This window comes from Chenopodium album, chromosome 8 (genome assembly GCF_948465745.1).
Source record: "Chenopodium album chromosome 8, dcCheAlbu1.1, whole genome shotgun sequence".
NCBI lineage: Eukaryota > Viridiplantae > Streptophyta > Magnoliopsida > Caryophyllales > Amaranthaceae > Chenopodium > Chenopodium album.
Genome location: NC_137841.1, coordinates 74435906 through 74453496, shown reverse-complemented (window position 1 = coordinate 74453496; position 17591 = coordinate 74435906). Strand labels below are relative to the sequence as shown.

At 32.0% G+C, this 17591-nt stretch overlaps 1 protein-coding gene across 1 annotated transcript; it reads left to right on the top strand.

Annotated features, from left to right (window-relative positions):
• Positions 1-15296: 15296 nt before the first annotated feature.
• LOC145642391 (putative acetyltransferase At3g50280) lies at positions 15297-17117 on the top strand. Its single transcript, XM_081693559.1, has one exon. The coding sequence runs from the start codon at positions 15404-15406 to the stop codon at positions 16877-16879; it is 1476 nt and encodes a 491-aa protein (XP_081549685.1). The 5' UTR covers positions 15297-15403; the 3' UTR covers positions 16880-17117.
• The last annotated feature ends 474 nt before the right edge of the window (positions 17118-17591 follow it).

The window sequence follows — 17591 nt, the reverse complement described above, 5'->3', positions numbered from 1 at the left end:
TTGGTTGTTGATCCAACATGTAGCTGCTAGCAAGCTAGGGTCAATGTCAAGATATGATTCTGTTCATTTAAGGAAAAGGAGGACTAATACCAATTTAAATAATCTCTCTGTTCGGAATTAATAATTACATATAATTACAAAAGAAAGTGCGAGGGATTTGTTATTGAACTTTCACTCCTTATGATTGGTGCCAATTTTCAATGGTATTTTACAATATTGTTTAAGATTTTGCAGTTATTTATGGAGACATTCATACTTACAGTCTTACAATTGAAGTTATGCATCGATTAACGTGTTAAAAAAATATAGGTATAGTGTCAATTAATTTAATTTAAAACGAAGGAGTATATAATATATATATACAACTTTTTGAAGTTATCTAATGAATGTTCAATAATCTCATCATTATCAATCAAAACTCAAGACGCCACCCTATAAATTGAAAATTCAAAGTGACTTTTGTATGCTAGAGTGTGCCAAAGTATCTAATGCATTACTACAGCATTAGTGCTTTTAAAGTTTTTTTAAATACGAAATGGTGTTACCTTTTCTACATATTATATGGTCTAAAAGGCAAAAAAAAATTGGGAACTTTTTGTTTATGTTTCTTTTGACTCTTATTTAATCCATGAAATAGACATACATAACAATTTAAATTAAAAGTATACCCTACTTTATGTAAGTGTGTTGTGTCGCACTTTTGATGCCAGGCCATATTATCTGATGAGCACTTGAAAAAGTGATGAACTACAAAGATTAGATTTTGTCAAGCAAATCCATCAATCTTAGGCCTTAGTTTAAATGACAGGAAATCAACCGGACCTTTATTTGCTGTCGGAGGTTTCATGTACTTTTATTACCTTAATTGTAATTTGTAGACGAGTACAACAATCTTAAGTAGGGATGGCAATTTAATCCGAGTTCGATTCGAATCCGATCCGATCCGAAGGAAAAAATCCGATTCGAATCCGTTTAAAATTAATCCGAATCCGATAAAATAGATCCGAATCCGAATAGGAGGTGGATCGGACTTGGACCCTACGCAAAGTCCGACGGAGTCCGATCCGAGTCCGAATCCGAGAGTATAAGCATATGCTCTATAACTTGGGACAATTATTTGCTTGTTTTGTAGCAAAATTTTGTTATGTAACTTAGTTTATAATTTAAATATGTTATGTTTATACTTTAATTGGTATGACAATACAAGCAATTATAGGTATATGACATTACAAAAAAAAAAAAAAAAAAAAAAAAAAATTCGGACCATTTCGGAGGTCCGAATAAACGGACCGGATTCGGATCCGAAAATTACGAGTCGGATCGGATTCGGACTCGGATTTTTCGGATTCGGACTCGGATTCGGATCCAAGTCCAGGGTCCGTTTACTAAATGGATCGGATTCGGATTTAACCACATCCGACCCGAATCCGATCCGTTGCCATTCCTAATCTTAAGTAGACGAGTACAACAATACAAACTACAGTAGACGAGTACGTAGCAAATCAAGATAATAGTGTGCCAATCTTAAGCTAGCTCAACCTAAAAATTAAGTTTGGTGGAGTTTGTGAGGAGCTCATAATGTGATTTGAGACCACAAGTTTGAGCTTCATCAACTACGTTGCTGGAGTAAGGAGATTCCCTTAGTTTACCTTCCCCCTTCTACTCTCAAACGTTAATTAATTCATGTAGGTGGGGTGACTTAACATGTGAGATCGCTGGTTCAATAGGATCCTTTATCTTAATAACAAAAAAAAAAAAACTTAGGCTAGCTTTAGTTTTGCAACGACCGGAGCACTGTAACATAACCATGCTGGTGTACCCTACTCTCAAGATCTGTGAATTTTAAACAGTGAATGATAAGCCTTTCTAGTGTGTAATATAAGTTTGAAATGTACACAAAACTTTTTTAATTTTAACTTTTCCTTATGTCTAGTAATAGTGCCAAAATTAAACTATCGATATATAAAAAGACTCCAATTTTCGACTCGACACGTATTATCCACGGATCTTTCTTAGTTATGTGCATCAAAAGAAAAATGTGCATAATCGTTTAAGAGAATAGCAGCAAAAATCATCATTATTAATTAGTAGTGCATGCATGCGTACGTAAACTAAAGAACAAATGAGAATAATCATGAAAAACAAAAGATGAATATCAGGAAATTTAACTGCAACTAGCAAGGCAAGTAGTAGTACGTACTTTGTCAATTGTCATAGGCTGCGTTCGTTACAACTTACAACTACAAAACTAAGTAACTCCGACATCATTTTATGGGTCATGAATCAATGAGTCGTGCTGACAGCTGCTTCCACTTGCATTGCTCGGATTATTATTGTGTTACATGTATCTGCATTTTCCTCAATCTTTCTTTTTTTTTTACATCAACAACCATATACCAAGTATATACAATATACATGAAGTAGTTTAATTTTTCATTCTTTTATATATGTTGACTTAATCATCATTGACATTATTATATATTTTTGTATCAATGTGTCTGATGAAAACACAAATAATAATGCACGTTGATTGTGATCTGAGTAGCTTACAAGATGATACGGAGTAGATGATATATAAGCATTAAAAAGTACGTCTTATGACTCATTTGGCTTTGAGATAGATTGAACCTGGTCTAAGGCTTTAGGAGACGAAGGAAGTAATTAATATTGAAACATTTAACCCGTTCATTACCTTTGTTGCATAAGAACAAGTTTGATTTGACAATAGATTCTTATCTTTGGCATCAATTAGAAAGTTTGAAACGGCCCACATCTATATTAGGAAGGGTATATATGGCATGCAGTGCATGTCTTCTAGGGTAATAAATGTAAAATGATTGAAAAAATTGAGATGGAATGAATTGAATGGGATAAGTACAAAGACACACACAACAATTGAATTGGCAAAAATGATGAAATTGGGAAGCAAATAATGTAGAAAGTGAATGCATAAATCAGTTGTTGGAGTAGCATAAATGACCCCAGCTGAAAAAAATTGGTTTTTTGCATCATAATAATATAATATTAAATGTAAAACGGACCACTCATGTCATTTTAATTGGATGATGAGAATGATGCATGCATAGTACATGCATGCACCTTCTAATTTTATTGTTATAGATGTCCCAAAGAGTAAAGGCCATACCTTTAATGATATGATTTGATATGCCTTACATATGTTGGCAATGCCTTACATATGTTGGCATTCAGTTCTAATGTCCTGTGATTTCTGTTCCTTTTGTCCTCCTCTCTGTTTCTACATCACTAATAATGGTTAATACTGCCTCCGTATCTATTTAATTGACATCTTATTTTTATTATGTGATTGTGTGATAATTGGCAATAGAGTCGTTATTATTTTATTTTAAATCATAATTAATGTGATAAGTCAAGACATTATTGGTCAAATTTCTACATTTGCATAGGTGTCCAAGCCAGTCAAATTTGAGCCTTTTTTTTTAAAAAAAAAAATGGAGTACAAACTACAAAGTATTATATAATTGACAGAAATTGAAAAGAAGTTTTAATTCCTGCTGAAGCAAAAGACAATAATTTATACTCCCTCCGTTTTTAAATACTTGCTTCATTTCACCATGCGCGGAGTTTTAGGAGAAATTGGAGAAAGTAATAAAATATGAAGGTAGCGGGGTAGGTGGAAGAATAAACAATTGTAAAAAGCAAAGGTTATGGAGAGAATTGGAGGAGAGAGAATAAGAAAATAATAAAATATGATTCATGGTGGGTTCACTAGGTGAGAGAAATTAATTTAATATCGTAAAAGCTTTTCAAATAAGAAAATAGAGCAAGTATTTAAAAACGGCCGAAAAAAGAAAAGCGGAGCAAGTATTTAAAAAAGGAGGAGTACTAAGTAGATCATCAAGTGCCTCATAAAAGACAATACTAACTCATTACACCTTTGTTTTATATTGATGTTAACACTTATTGTTCAGAAACTTGTCAATGTAAAACTTAATTGCTATATACTCTGTGTTTAACTTTGTATCAATAAAATAATAAAAATAAAGTTTATATTTTTAATATATATATTTGAAACAAATCTTTTTTATTTTATTTTTTTAATTTTAAGGGAAAAAAAGTTATATTGAAAGTTTGAAACAAATCTAACAAAGCCTTACATAATGCTTTGTGATATTTTTCCTTGCATAAAAATTACAAACAATGACCAAAGGAAAATTTGTGAATATTGCTAAATTTCCACAGGTTAACATCAATATGAAAGTAATTAAATGGAGTACGAAGTAGTATTATTTGAAGGTGCATGCATGTGGAGTTCAAATGTCACTCCTTTACTTGAGCAAGAGATTTTTAACCTCAGTCACTTGCTAGCTTAGATTTTAATTGTTACATATGTATGTGGAGCCCTATATGAACGCGATGCGTGCATTGTTGTATTAAAGATATTTTTCATCTAATTTAACTTTCTCTACAACTTTGATGTTTTCGGAGGAATTATAGACTTTTCAAACAACACACGTACGTAAGTGTCCCACATTGAGAAAAGAAGAAAGAGTTAAACACTTTATAAGGCTAAGGAACTATTCCTCCAGCTGCCATATGATTTTGGGATGGATACTCTTTTAATTTTGTGAAGTGGACTCTCTCTCTCTGTGACGGATGCGGCCTGGACACGTATTTAACAATTTCTTTAACAATTTCTATACAGATGTTGCTATGCTATATCTTTGACGTCTTCTATACGGCCTTTCAAATGTGTTCTTGAGGTTTACAGCAGCCTCTAACACAAGTACTTTTATTTGTTGGGAGATCTACAACTTTTCTTATGAATTGCAATGGTCTTCCACTTCTAACGTCCAAATCAAACATGCATACTATATATATTATACTAATTCCAAATTTAGCATCTCAAATTAATATGACCAATTTAAAGAAAATACGAGTAGCTACTAAAATGCAAAGCAAAACCTATCTTCCAATTCTCCTATATCATTTAACACGTTGTTGATATTGATATTTGATCATTACACACTCTTACTATAAAAATAGCCAATGTTTTTCACAATTACACAAACTTCGGCGCAATGGTTGTCCATATATTTACATTTTCGGCCTAATTTTTTTTAAGGACCATTAGCTAAGTTTGCAGAATTTTTTACCTTGTAATTAATTTTTTTTTTATATGTATATAAAATAAATACGAGTATATATATAGAATTAATAAAATCTTGGAAAGTTACATATCACAATCATTTATAACTGTCCAACTACTATTATTTCCTAAAATTGTTTGCATGGTACCTGCCATCGAAAACTGCCCTATACCAAGTTTTGTCTTAGCATTTTAGGGGTATTAAAAGTGTATTTTTATTGGACCTTTCCCTTATATCAGGAGTTATGAGAATATTAGAGTAATATTATAATATATATATTCACATCGAATATTGGTATTACTAGTATAATTATATATATTAGACGACTATAATGTATGTAGGCTAAATTTAAAAGAATAATTAAGAGAAAGGACAAATTAATCTAACGTAGGATTAGGTAGCACTTAACTATCATGCTCGTTCATTTCTTGGTTTTCATTTGTCTTGATAAATGATAATCATATAGTTCTAGTTGTGATAAACAGGATTATGTAGCTAATTACACATTTACACCAAGTATTGCATGTATTCAATGTATCATTTTGCCTTATCAAGTGGTAGCATTGCTTACTAAAAAAATTGAGTTAAGATTATAGCAAATATGGCCCACCCATATCCCCTAAAAAGGACTCATAGGATGATAATTATCAAGTGCAACTCCCCTTGTACTTTTTGTTTTTGACATAACCACTTGTACTTGTTGATGGTGGATTCTTGCGAATTCAACTGTTAGTTATTTAATAGCGTCTTTTGTTTTTTTAAAAAAAATTGTCTGTTATACCACTTGCAAAAGAATATTTCGAAAGTTAAAAAGAGGTTTTATTAGGCGTATAAAATCATTGACAGTCAATCCAACTACATACATATTACTTTAATTGTGATACACAAAATACTAAATTGTTGATACATGGGAAAAAGCAAGTTCTATATATTTTAATATTCAGTAACTTATTACATGCACCAATGACTTGGCACAACTGTGAGATTGTGTTTTTTTTTTTTTCTCTCATATAGAAGTTTGTTTATCTTGGGTGTATATTTAAATTAACTTGGGTGTGTTGTTCAAGTGTGTTATATATAAAACTATTGAATTTTAATTAACACTTAATTCATTTAATATCCAAGGCAAGTACACCTAGTGGAATCTTATTCTACAAATTTCTTGTTCTACAAATATATGTAATTTGTCGATTAAGTAAAAAAATTCAATCAAACTTTAAGGAAGAGGATTCTAGTGTATTTATTAAATAGTGTTTGTTTGCTCTAGTTTTTCTTGTAAGAGTCAATAATTATAAATGAGGATATTGACGTTTCATCAATTGCTTTATTGGTAAAACAATATGACCTCAACAAATAATAATAACTTATGGGGGGGGGGGGGGGGGAAGTTTATGTATAAAAGAGTATATATATTATATTGATTTTTCAATTGACCTTAGGTTTAAGGTTTCAAAAAAAAAAAAAAATGACCCTAGGTTTAACAAAATATAGTCATCAACTCATCATGCATGTTTTTATTATACATGGATTGAATGAAGTAGAAAGTATTCTGTATTATGGTGGATCACTTAGTAATTTTTTTTCCGATGATCACCCAATTCACCGGAGTTTAGTTAGCTCCGACTACATGTGAATCGGATCACTTAGTATTGAGTGTCTAAATTTTAGATAAATATCGCTCTACAACATAAACTGTCATACTGACAATGCATGTCTGACATTTTATCTTTGTGTATGTTATTTAGGACCTGTTCACTTCAGCTTAATTTTAGTTCAGTTCAGTTCAACTCCTAATTCTCTTCTCTCATAAAATATTCATTTCAGCCATATTCAATTAAATTCATTTCAGCTCCAATCAGTTTAGCTCCAATCGGTTCAATGCAATTCAGTTCTGTAAATATGAACAGACCCTTAGTAGCCCAATAATTATCTCCCATCCCAAAATTTAGGGAGAAACCAATTAATTAAAAGGGGGAGGGGATCAAACCCAAGTATACGTACAACCGTAGGGTAGATTGCTACCATACGTATGATTTCATACAACTAATAAAGTACCCAACTAATAAAATTCTTTGATGTGATAGAATTGAAACTCACAACGTCGCATAATTTGTTTCTCTGGCCTGGCCTTAATGGGAAATTTTTAAGAAACTTAAGTTTAGCTGCATTATGTACTACTTTAGGATGTACGGAGTATAGAAACAAATGGTTACGATTTTTAATTTAGAAGTGTAGCAAGTAGCAAGTACAAGTAATAATGAAAAGTACATAAAGAAAGATTATGACTCTTTGGAAAAAAAAAAAAAAAAAAAAAAAAAAGAATTTATAAATTATTCTACTCCACTTTGTATTAGTTTTGGATAAAGAGAGTACAAAATTAAGAGGTCTTATTAGGATAAATATCAGGATAAATATCGAAAAAGCTTAGGCAACACACCAATCACTAGCTAAAGACTACGATAACGAAATTGAAATATAATAATCCAACAACTGCATTGCTGTGGTTTTCTTTTTTTGGTTTTTTGTTGTATAAAAATATATGATATATGTCACATAATGAATAAAAAATTAATTAAACTTATTAAAATCATAATAATTTTGAAAACTGACAACAAAAAAGTGGAAACACCTTTTTCTTGTTTCCTGTTTTTGGTTTTTAGTTTTCAAAAAAACAGGAAACTAAAAACCAAAAATGATGTCAAACAAGTCCTAAACTTTCCAAGTTAAAACAAACACTAGAGCATGCTAACCAAAGATTCCAAGAAAAAAAAAATAGTTATTTGTTGAAGTGAAGCTATCAACATCAGTAATCAACAAGATTATCTAAGTAATTTGTAAGCATTAGGCCGGTGTAAGAATGACGGGCTCTCTATAATCTATATATACTATATACACATACATGCGGCTAATAATAATAAGTATGTAGGTACCTATTTAGCTACACCAATTTAGTTCAAAGAACATGAAAACCAATTAGTCAAATACCATATACATTGTACAATAAACCAAAAGTTAATTATGAATAAAAACTATAGGTTATACAACTTTTTGACTTGGACCGTTATATAAGCATGCAGGCTAAAATAGGTGCAGGAAATATAATAATTCATGCAGGTTATTTGTACTGAAAATAGAAAGACCAAGATTGCGAGCTTTCAACGTCAAAGAAATAGAGATTGTTTGTGGTTAGCTAACTTAGCTTAATTATATCAGGTTCCACGAATTTGATGCATGCACTTCTCTAATTCACTGAACTGCTGGCTAGTTAGCTACCTCGTTAGGTTCAACCTTTTTTTATTTTTTATTTTTATTGTATTGTTTTCTTGGTGGAGTGAGTGTGCACCTGCTTTCCCACCAACACTGATTAGTTTTTTAAGCAAGCTTTATTAAATTTTTTATTTAATTGTGGTAGCCTCTTTTATAGAATTATAGATTGAATTTTTGGGCTTGAATTAGGGATTGGGTTTCTCTTTAATAATGCCGTGTTCACTTCACCTTGAAAAAAAAAAAAAATACTCCTAGGTAAAAAAAAAAAAAAAAAAAAAAAAAAAAAAAAAAAAACTCCTAGGTAAAAATAAATAAATAAATAAGTAAAATTAATTTTAATTCAGTAAAAATAAGCTCAGTTTAGCAAAAATAATTTCAATTCAGTAAAATCCTTAACTTAAAAAAAGAATTACAACTGTGAATCAGCAAAAATAATTTTAGTTCAGTAAATGTTATTATCAAAGGTATACAATGGGGTTTTTTTTTTTTTTGATTTATTGACAAGAAGGTATATTGCGTACTCCCTCCGTGTTTTTTTTAAGTGTTACACTTCCCATTTCCGGCTGTGTATTTTTAAGTGTTACACTTCCTTTTTTGGCAAAAAGCTACATTAAAATATTATATATCTCTCATTTTATGGTCCCCACTCAAACCTACTACTACTTTTTTATTATATCTTTTCTCTCACATTCATTACTTTTCAATAAACTAGATGAAGTCCGTGCGATGCACGGTTTGTTTGAATTTTTTTTTATGAGCCTTAAATTTGTTATATATTTAGATAAAATTCCTAATATTAAAAGATAATATATAATATTTAATTAATTTAAACTTAAAAATCTCATTCGCCAATTTTGCTTACATGGCATTTGAATTATTTAATTTTAAAAGAAATTAATAATATCTTATTTTAATTGGCTACTAATAAGATTTATAATCTTACATGGTGCGCTGAGAAAATTAAATCCTACGTGGCTCTCTAAAAATTCGGGAAAAAACTCCCCTTTATATATATATAGTTTTGTGCCCCGGCGATGCCCGGTAGTTTATGGACTTTTAAGATAAAATTATACTATTATAATTCAATTTGATTGAAAATAGAATTCTAAATTAACTTTTTTTGTTACAAAGTCAATCTATATTTATCCAACGTGGTACGATACTTGGCGAAAAATTAAAACGCTAAATGATGTTGTCTTGTAGCCTAATTATAAATTTATTATTTGGTATTTTATCGAAGAAATAACTCTAAACTAATAATCTTATTCTAAAATTCTATCCTAATTTGATTGAAAATAGAATTCTTACCTAATTTTTTTTATCTTATGAAATCTAGCTATCTAAGGTGGCGCGATACTTAACGGTTTTTTATCATATGAAGTTTATTTAAATCTATCCTGCATGTCGCTGTCTCGTCACCTGGCTAAAAGTTTAGTTTTATATATTAGTTATATGATATGATATATATTAGATTATTAACCCCGCTATTTTTCTCTACCCCACTCACCTCTTATTTTATTTAAGTCAATTAAATTGCCTAAAATTATGTGCTGGTCAAACTGTAACACTTAAAAAACACGGAGGGAGTATTATAAATGTTGGAGTATACAATGTGTTTTGTCTCTCTCCTTATAATTAGATTATTGTTCAAAATTCTACTCCGTAATACACATTTATTAGTTCGATGTTTAGGATATTTACTAATATTGTGATGAAAATTTTAAGATAAGATACATTCAGGTGCAGCTAGAGTTACAAGGTACACTAAATGGTATGTTTATGCTCATTTAAAAACATGGACGGTATAATACGAGCTAAAAATTACCGAGCCCTTTGATGCACATGTCTTACATATACATCATCTGCTTTTGGGTACGTACCCAAAAAGGTAAAAATAATTTAGAATAATTTCGATTCAATATATTGTTTGGGCATTGAAATTTGTTGTTTTAGAAAGCCTTTTTTTTATATTATTTTTTTTAATTTTTTTTTTATTTATGTTTTTACAACTTCGTCGATAATATATGAATTTTTTTTTATTCTTATCTGATCTAAATTTAATTCTAGGTCATTATTAATTTGCCCGCCTTAGCTTAGGTACGTAATTAAACCTTCTTTAGATAACTATAACTTCAGAATTGAAAGATCAAGGTGGCGTAAAATAACTTATTAATTCATCTAAACTTTTTTATTTTTGAAGATTAATCTCTAAACTTACTTTAACTGAACTTACACATACCTCTTATATAATTTGTTCCTTATCTTATTAAATATGTGTTTCTCTAGTTTTGCCGCTGTCTAACTGATTTAAATTTGGTGCAGCGTAGCATTACAAATAGTCAATTAGTGTATGTGATAGTGTAATGCTGCCAACAATTAGTGAACTGTTTTTAAAGGGAGGACATTACTTGTATTGAACTGGCATACAAGTGGCACATAACATACAACCTGAGATGTTATAATTATTAATTAAATAAAATTAATCCAAAGTTTATAGTACTATCAAAGCCATAAGTCAAATATTAAACTAATGTCATAATATTTGGTTATTTCCAACATGATTCTTATTAGATTGCTTGCTACTACTGTATCCCTTACTATAATTATGGTCACGCCGACATATCAGAATTGGCGGTTTTTATGGTTACATTTAGAAAGATTCTCTTAACCGACTTTTCATGACAAAAAGATTTGTAAATCAAGTCTTAAGGTTAGCTAATTAATTAAGCTGTTATATTTAGTAAAAATGTAACGTAGTTTAATAAACCATCTCAACTTGACCATTGTTAGTTTATGTTATAGTACGAGACAGTTAGGAGTATTAAGATAAAATGTGATTATCAAACCATATTATAAAATTAATGGGGATTTGAAGAATGACAGCCAACATACAGAACGTAAATAGTCGGCGCTACCCCCATTTTTACTAGTACGACTACGAATGTATGTTCTGTCAAAATTAAACATTCATTGCATAAGATTAAATTTGTTTGTTATTTTTGATACAGAGTATGTAGTTTGATTTTTTTTTTTTTGTACATTCTTCTTTAATTGTTGAATGGAGTTTGATATATTTGTACTTTTATATTGTTTTATTGTCTTACAAATGTGAATTGAAAGTAGTTTAAGTCACTGAATTGAAGCTTTGATATTCAATTCAAACTTGTCTAGCCCTTAGATTAAATTTACCAATTTAAAATTGAGTTTGTGCTCACCAAATAAATTTTATTTTAATTAGAGTTTGTAATTTAAAACTTTTGTATGTTTATACGAAAAATTTCATCCATACATCAAGGGTCTGTTTTGATACGATTATTAGTTCAGTTCAATTCAACTATAATAAGTTCAGTTCAGCTCTAATAAGTTCAGTTCAGTTCAATTCAATTCAGATCAGCTCCTAATTTTCTTCTCTTATTTAATATTCAGTTCAGCTCTAATAAGTTCAGTTCAGTTCAGCTCAGCTCACTTTAGACAATCAGAACAGGCCCTAAGAGTCGATGTCACATATAACTAAATTTAAAGATTACTTTGTATGTATGGGTCTTTTTTGTCAAATTAATTGTGAGCTATGGATTAAAGTGGGCTACAAAAATACAAAATTGTACAATGTTGAATGGACAAAGACTTTGCCAAATGTCAACCAACTATATACTTCGTATGTATATTAGTAGCTATATACTTAGGTATATAAGGAACAAATAAAATTATCACAGTAGCATGTCATGTAGGCTTATGGGCTAAAAGATAATCAAGCCTTGAATATTAATTAGCTATGCGGCTGTGCCTATAGAGGTTGTAAAAACAAACCTATAATAGGCTAATTCATGTGTTTCATTACCACATTAATGATTGTGGTGAATTTTATTTTGTTATTGTACCATACCTACTCAAATATAGAAATATTATGTTCGCTCAATGTTCCTACTTTATATTATTCAAAATTCAATATGTTCATCTCTAAGGGTCTGTTCACATTTATTGAACTGAATTGAGCTGAACTAAACTGAATTAAACTTATTGGAGCTGAGCTGAACTGAACTGATCGGAGTTAAACTGAACTGAACCGAGCTTAAATGAATATTTTATGAGAGAAGAAAATTAAGAGTTGAACCGAACTAAACTGAATTGATTGGAGCTGAACTGAAATTAAGCTGAAATGAACAGGCTCTAAGATCCTGTGATTTTTTGAAGTACATATTATATTTTTTTGAAATAATTTGACATAAATTTATCCCTCCATATTATTTTTTTGAAATTTATGCTCATTTTATGTTCCTACTTTGTATTATTCAATATTCAATAAGTTAATCTTTTATCCCTCCATTATGGATAAGGCATCTACTTTTAGACATAATTTTTATTGTGAATCAAGCTTCATTTACATTTTCTTTTGTGATTTTATATGATCATAAATTCAACTCGGTGACTAGTACGAGTAAACTTCATATCTTTAATTATTTATTTATTTTTTTCCAAAATAAGTGACAATAGATCCAAAATTGTGAAATAACACAGATAAGTTAATATTACACCGTACACTATAAAGTGCAAGCCGCAAAATGAGCAAGGACTTGAAATGAATTAAAAAAACACGTTAAAAATATGAAAAGTAATTGATTTTTGTCCCATCTAATAAGATGCATAATATCAAAGTTGATAATATTCACAATTCCCAAAATAAATGATACGGACTAGGGATTACTAATATCTCTTGGATCCCGTACTATCCTCGGTAATTCGGTCAAACCATAGTCGGAGCTCCGTGGATTAAGACAAACAAGATAAGAGCGCGTATACATCACGGTAAAAAGTTAAGGATTTGAGTTAAAATGAAAGGAAAAGATGTAAGACACGCAGAGAGCACGTGAGTGAGATGAATGATTCGATTGCATGGATTACTGAATTGGGAATTGAGAAGAATGGCGGATATCTGCGATTTGCCGGGTGAGTTAGAGGAAACCCTTTATCCCAAGAAATTCAGTAGGTTGCCATTTATTTTTGATTTGGTCCAATAACACCTACCCTCTGTTTTCTCCAATGAAGACCGATTGATCGAGGGGATTTTTTGGTTGACTATCATGCCTAGAGTCACTAATACGTTGGCCCGTTCTTTTCGGCTTATTTCCATTCAGTTTAGGGTCTGTTCTCATTGACTGAACTCAGCTGAACTGAACTGAATTGAGCTGAACTGAGCTGAACTGAACTGAACTGAGCTAAACTGAACTGAAATGAATATTTTATAAGAGAAGGAAATTAGGAGCTGAGCTGAACTGAACTGAACTGAATTAAGCTGAACTGAACTGAACTGAACCGAACTGAACTGAATTTCAACGTAAGAGAACAGGCCCTTAGTTTAGTTTTGTTTCTAGTTTCTCTCTCTTGTAAAATATTCAGTTCAATTCAGTTCAGCTCAGTTCAATGAATCAGAATAAACCCTAAATGATTATCATATATTGCTGGTTTCGATGAATTTGATCTCATAATTTGTTATACATATACTCTTGGTGTGTTCATATATTCGTATAGTTTTCTATAAATCGTATGTATAAGAGAAACGTGTTATTTATTCATGTAAGTAACACTGTCTAGTCTTTTGTCTTTATAATTGTACAAGGTGAACGTATTCACATAACATCGTATATGTCTTGTATAGTTAAGCAATGTTGTACTCTGTAAAATTCTCATTTTGTTTGCAAGATATGTACTTCGTATAACACAAAGCTAATTGAATCTTGAGTCACATGTATAATGAATTTGATAAAATAAAATTTTTAACTCCTGCCATAAATGAGAAGCATAAATTCTTAAAATAACAGCAATAATGGAGGTTGCAACTTACAAAGCCATCAAGAGGTGTGGTATGGTTGTTTCAAATTCAGAAAATTAGGAAATATGGTTGTTACATGCAAAAATAACAAGGTTGTTACATGCATAAATACTAAGGTTGTTGTCCGTTTATACTTTATAATTGTCACACCAATTCAACCTCGACATAATTCACTTTATCATGATTTTCATTGCACAAATATAACCATAAATCCATCTCAATTCTATTACACAATCCCTCCATATCCATGTGACAACCACAATTTATAAAAGTCTAACATTTCAATCCATATAACAAAAAATTTATCAAGTTATATACTTCGTACTATAAAATAGCTCATGTCAAATATTTCAACATATGTTGTAATTAACAAGAAACAAATTAAAAATAGTATATATAATGAAACTAGGATGGTGTTTGATTCAAAGAATAACTCTTTTCAGTTAGAAATGATTTTGTGGAAATATTTTTCTATTAGAAAAAATCAAAATAGAAGTGACATGAAGAACATGAATGGAAAAATGGGACCATAGAAAGAGAGCAAGAAAAAGGAGGAAAATATGACTTCAATTAGTACTAGAAAGAAGAAAAAAAAAAAAAAAAAACATTTTTAAGAACTATTTTCACCGACTAATTAACCAAATAAAAGTACTTATAAACCAAAATTTCCTAGTAAAAAGTTCTAAACTCAACCAAGTTACCAACAAACATTACGCTCTCGTATTAATCCATGGATTTTTATGCATCCTAATTTCCCAGTGCCTTAAGTCATTGACTCTAAACAAATGAAGGGAATATCAGAGTATATACAGAGTACTTGTTTAATATTTGTCCAGCAAATTCGCTAAATAGTCAGAGCAACAATAAAAAAAAAAAAATTAAAAAATACCAAAATGATTGAGAGAAAACCTGTCAAATGTAGAGAGAATTAACTAAAAGAGTCAGCTCCCTTAACTCTGAGCATAATAGTACAACACATTGTCCACCTCAGCATCATTCATGAACCCAACCTCCCTTATAAATACCACTCTTCACACCCCCCCATTTTTCATCACTCCTCACTCCCTCCTCCTCTCCCTCTCCCCCTCCTCCACATATCCTCGCTTTGGCGGAACTTGATTTGATTTAATAAAATTATCGGAAATCCACCGGTTTCCCGGTTCCGAAAAGAAAAAACAAAATGACTTGCTCAGAATTAAAATCATCATCTTCTCCATCATCCGTTACAGTAGTTTCAAAAACAACTGTTATCCCCTCCCAACCTTCCACCACGGAAGACCTTAAACTCTCAGTCTCTGACCTCCCTATGCTTTCCTGCCATTACATTCAGAAAGGCGGTCTATTCACCAAACCACCGATCATTTCCACCGCTTTGATTGCCCTCCTTAAGGAAGGCCTTGCTGTTACCTTAACTCATTTTCCCGCCCTCGCCGGCCGGTTTGTGACCGATTCCCTCGGTTACGTTCATATTACTTGCAACGATTCCGGAATTGACTTCATCCACGCCACCGCCAAGAGTGTCTTTATCCGTGACATTCTCTCTCCTACCGACGTCCCTGACGTCGTCAAGGAGTTCTTCACCTATGATCGGACTGTTAGTTACAAAGGTCATTTTCAGCCGTTGTTGGCGGTTCAGGTCACGGAGCTTGCTGACGGTGTTTTCATCGGTTGCTCTGTTAATCACTCTGTTACTGACGGGACCTCTTTCTGGAATTTTTTCAATACTTTTGCTGAGGTTTGTAGGGGAGTCAAGAGAATCACGAAGTCGCCGGATTTTAGCCGGAATTCGGTGATTATCTCGCCGGCGGTTCTGAAGGTTCCAGAAGGTGGCCCGGTGGTTACTTTCAATGAGAAGGAGCCTTTAAGAGAGAGAATTTTCAGTTTTAGCAGAGAAGCAATTTTGTTGTTGAAATCGAAGGTGAATCACCGGAAATTGTCGAATTCCGCCGTGGAAATGCTCGGAAAACAGAGCAACGATCCATGGAATAACAACAAAGACGGAAAAATGGCGTCGAAAATCGAGAATTGGTTACGAAACGCGGTTTCCGTTTCGAAACCTCAGAGCTTGACCGAAACGGAATCAATGGCGGTTGAGATCTCGTCTTTTCAATCTCTCTCCGCGCTTCTATGGAGGTGTGTTACACGCGCGAGAAAACTAAATCCTGATAAAACGACGACGTTTAGGATGGCCGTTAATTGCCGTCATAGATTGGAGCCGAAGTTGGACCCACTTTACTTCGGAAACGCGATTCAGAGCATCCCAACCGTTGCTTTGGTTGATGATGTGTTGTCCAAGGATCTACGGTGGGCCGCGGAGCAGCTGAATAAAAACGTGAAGGATCATGGAAACGACACCGTTAGGAAGTACGTTTCTGAATGGGAGAGTAACCCCAGGACTTTTCCTTTGGGTAATTTTGATGGGGCGATGATTACAATGGGTAGTTCGCCCCGATTCCCGATGTACGATAATGACTTCGGGTGGGGAAGACCTGTGGCGGTGAGAAGCGGGCGGGCTAATAAATTCGATGGGAAGATATCCGCTTTCCCGGGTCGGGAAGGTGGAGGGAGTGTTGACCTTGAGGTGGTTTTATCACCTGAGACGATGGCGGGTCTTGAATCCGACCCGGAGTTTATGCAATTTGTAACTAGTTGTTAGGCCCTAAATGGAGAAATTGAAATTGAAGTGGGTGTTGTTGGGTTGTAAATTTGATTGATGACCCTGAAGGGTCAACCCGTGGTGTTTGTCGGGTCATCGGGTATATGGGTGGGTGAGAAGATGAGAGAAAGCGGCCTTTTTTCATATTTCTTTTTTCCCCTTATTTTATGTTCTTCTATCTTAACCTTCTATTGTGCCATAATTCTAATTCTAATTGCAATCTTACTTTTTACCTTAATCCTTATTATATTATAAAAGTATAAATATATTTCATTTGAAATCCAGAGTGTTTGATTGATCAAATTTATGTGATTAGACAAAGTTGACTTTTTAAATTGATTGAGTATTTATGCCAAGATAATGGAGGTGTGTGAAACTGTTTGACAAAGGACCAAAATCTGTATATGTCAAGGTCAATTACATCAATCATATAATCATGACATAAACAATTTGAGAAATAATTCCACTTTTTATATTAAAAAAACACGTGGCTATTAACACTAAAAATGATAGGTTTAGTCTGTCAGATGCTCTATGTTATGGATAATGAGGTAGAATCTGATTATTTGCCAACTTAAATTTTGTAAACAAGATGTGGGAGAATTAATAATGGTGACAACATTAGAAATTAGAATATAGATAATGGAGGGAGTCAAGGGAGTGCAAATTGCCACACTGTCACCCCAAATCAAGTATATATACCTTCCTCCAT

Bases quoted from the DNA above. Each gene is read 5' to 3' on its own strand.
- LOC145642391 (XM_081693559.1), top strand. From the start codon at position 15,404: ATGACTTGCTCAGAATTAAAATCATCATCTTCTCCATCATCCGTTACA.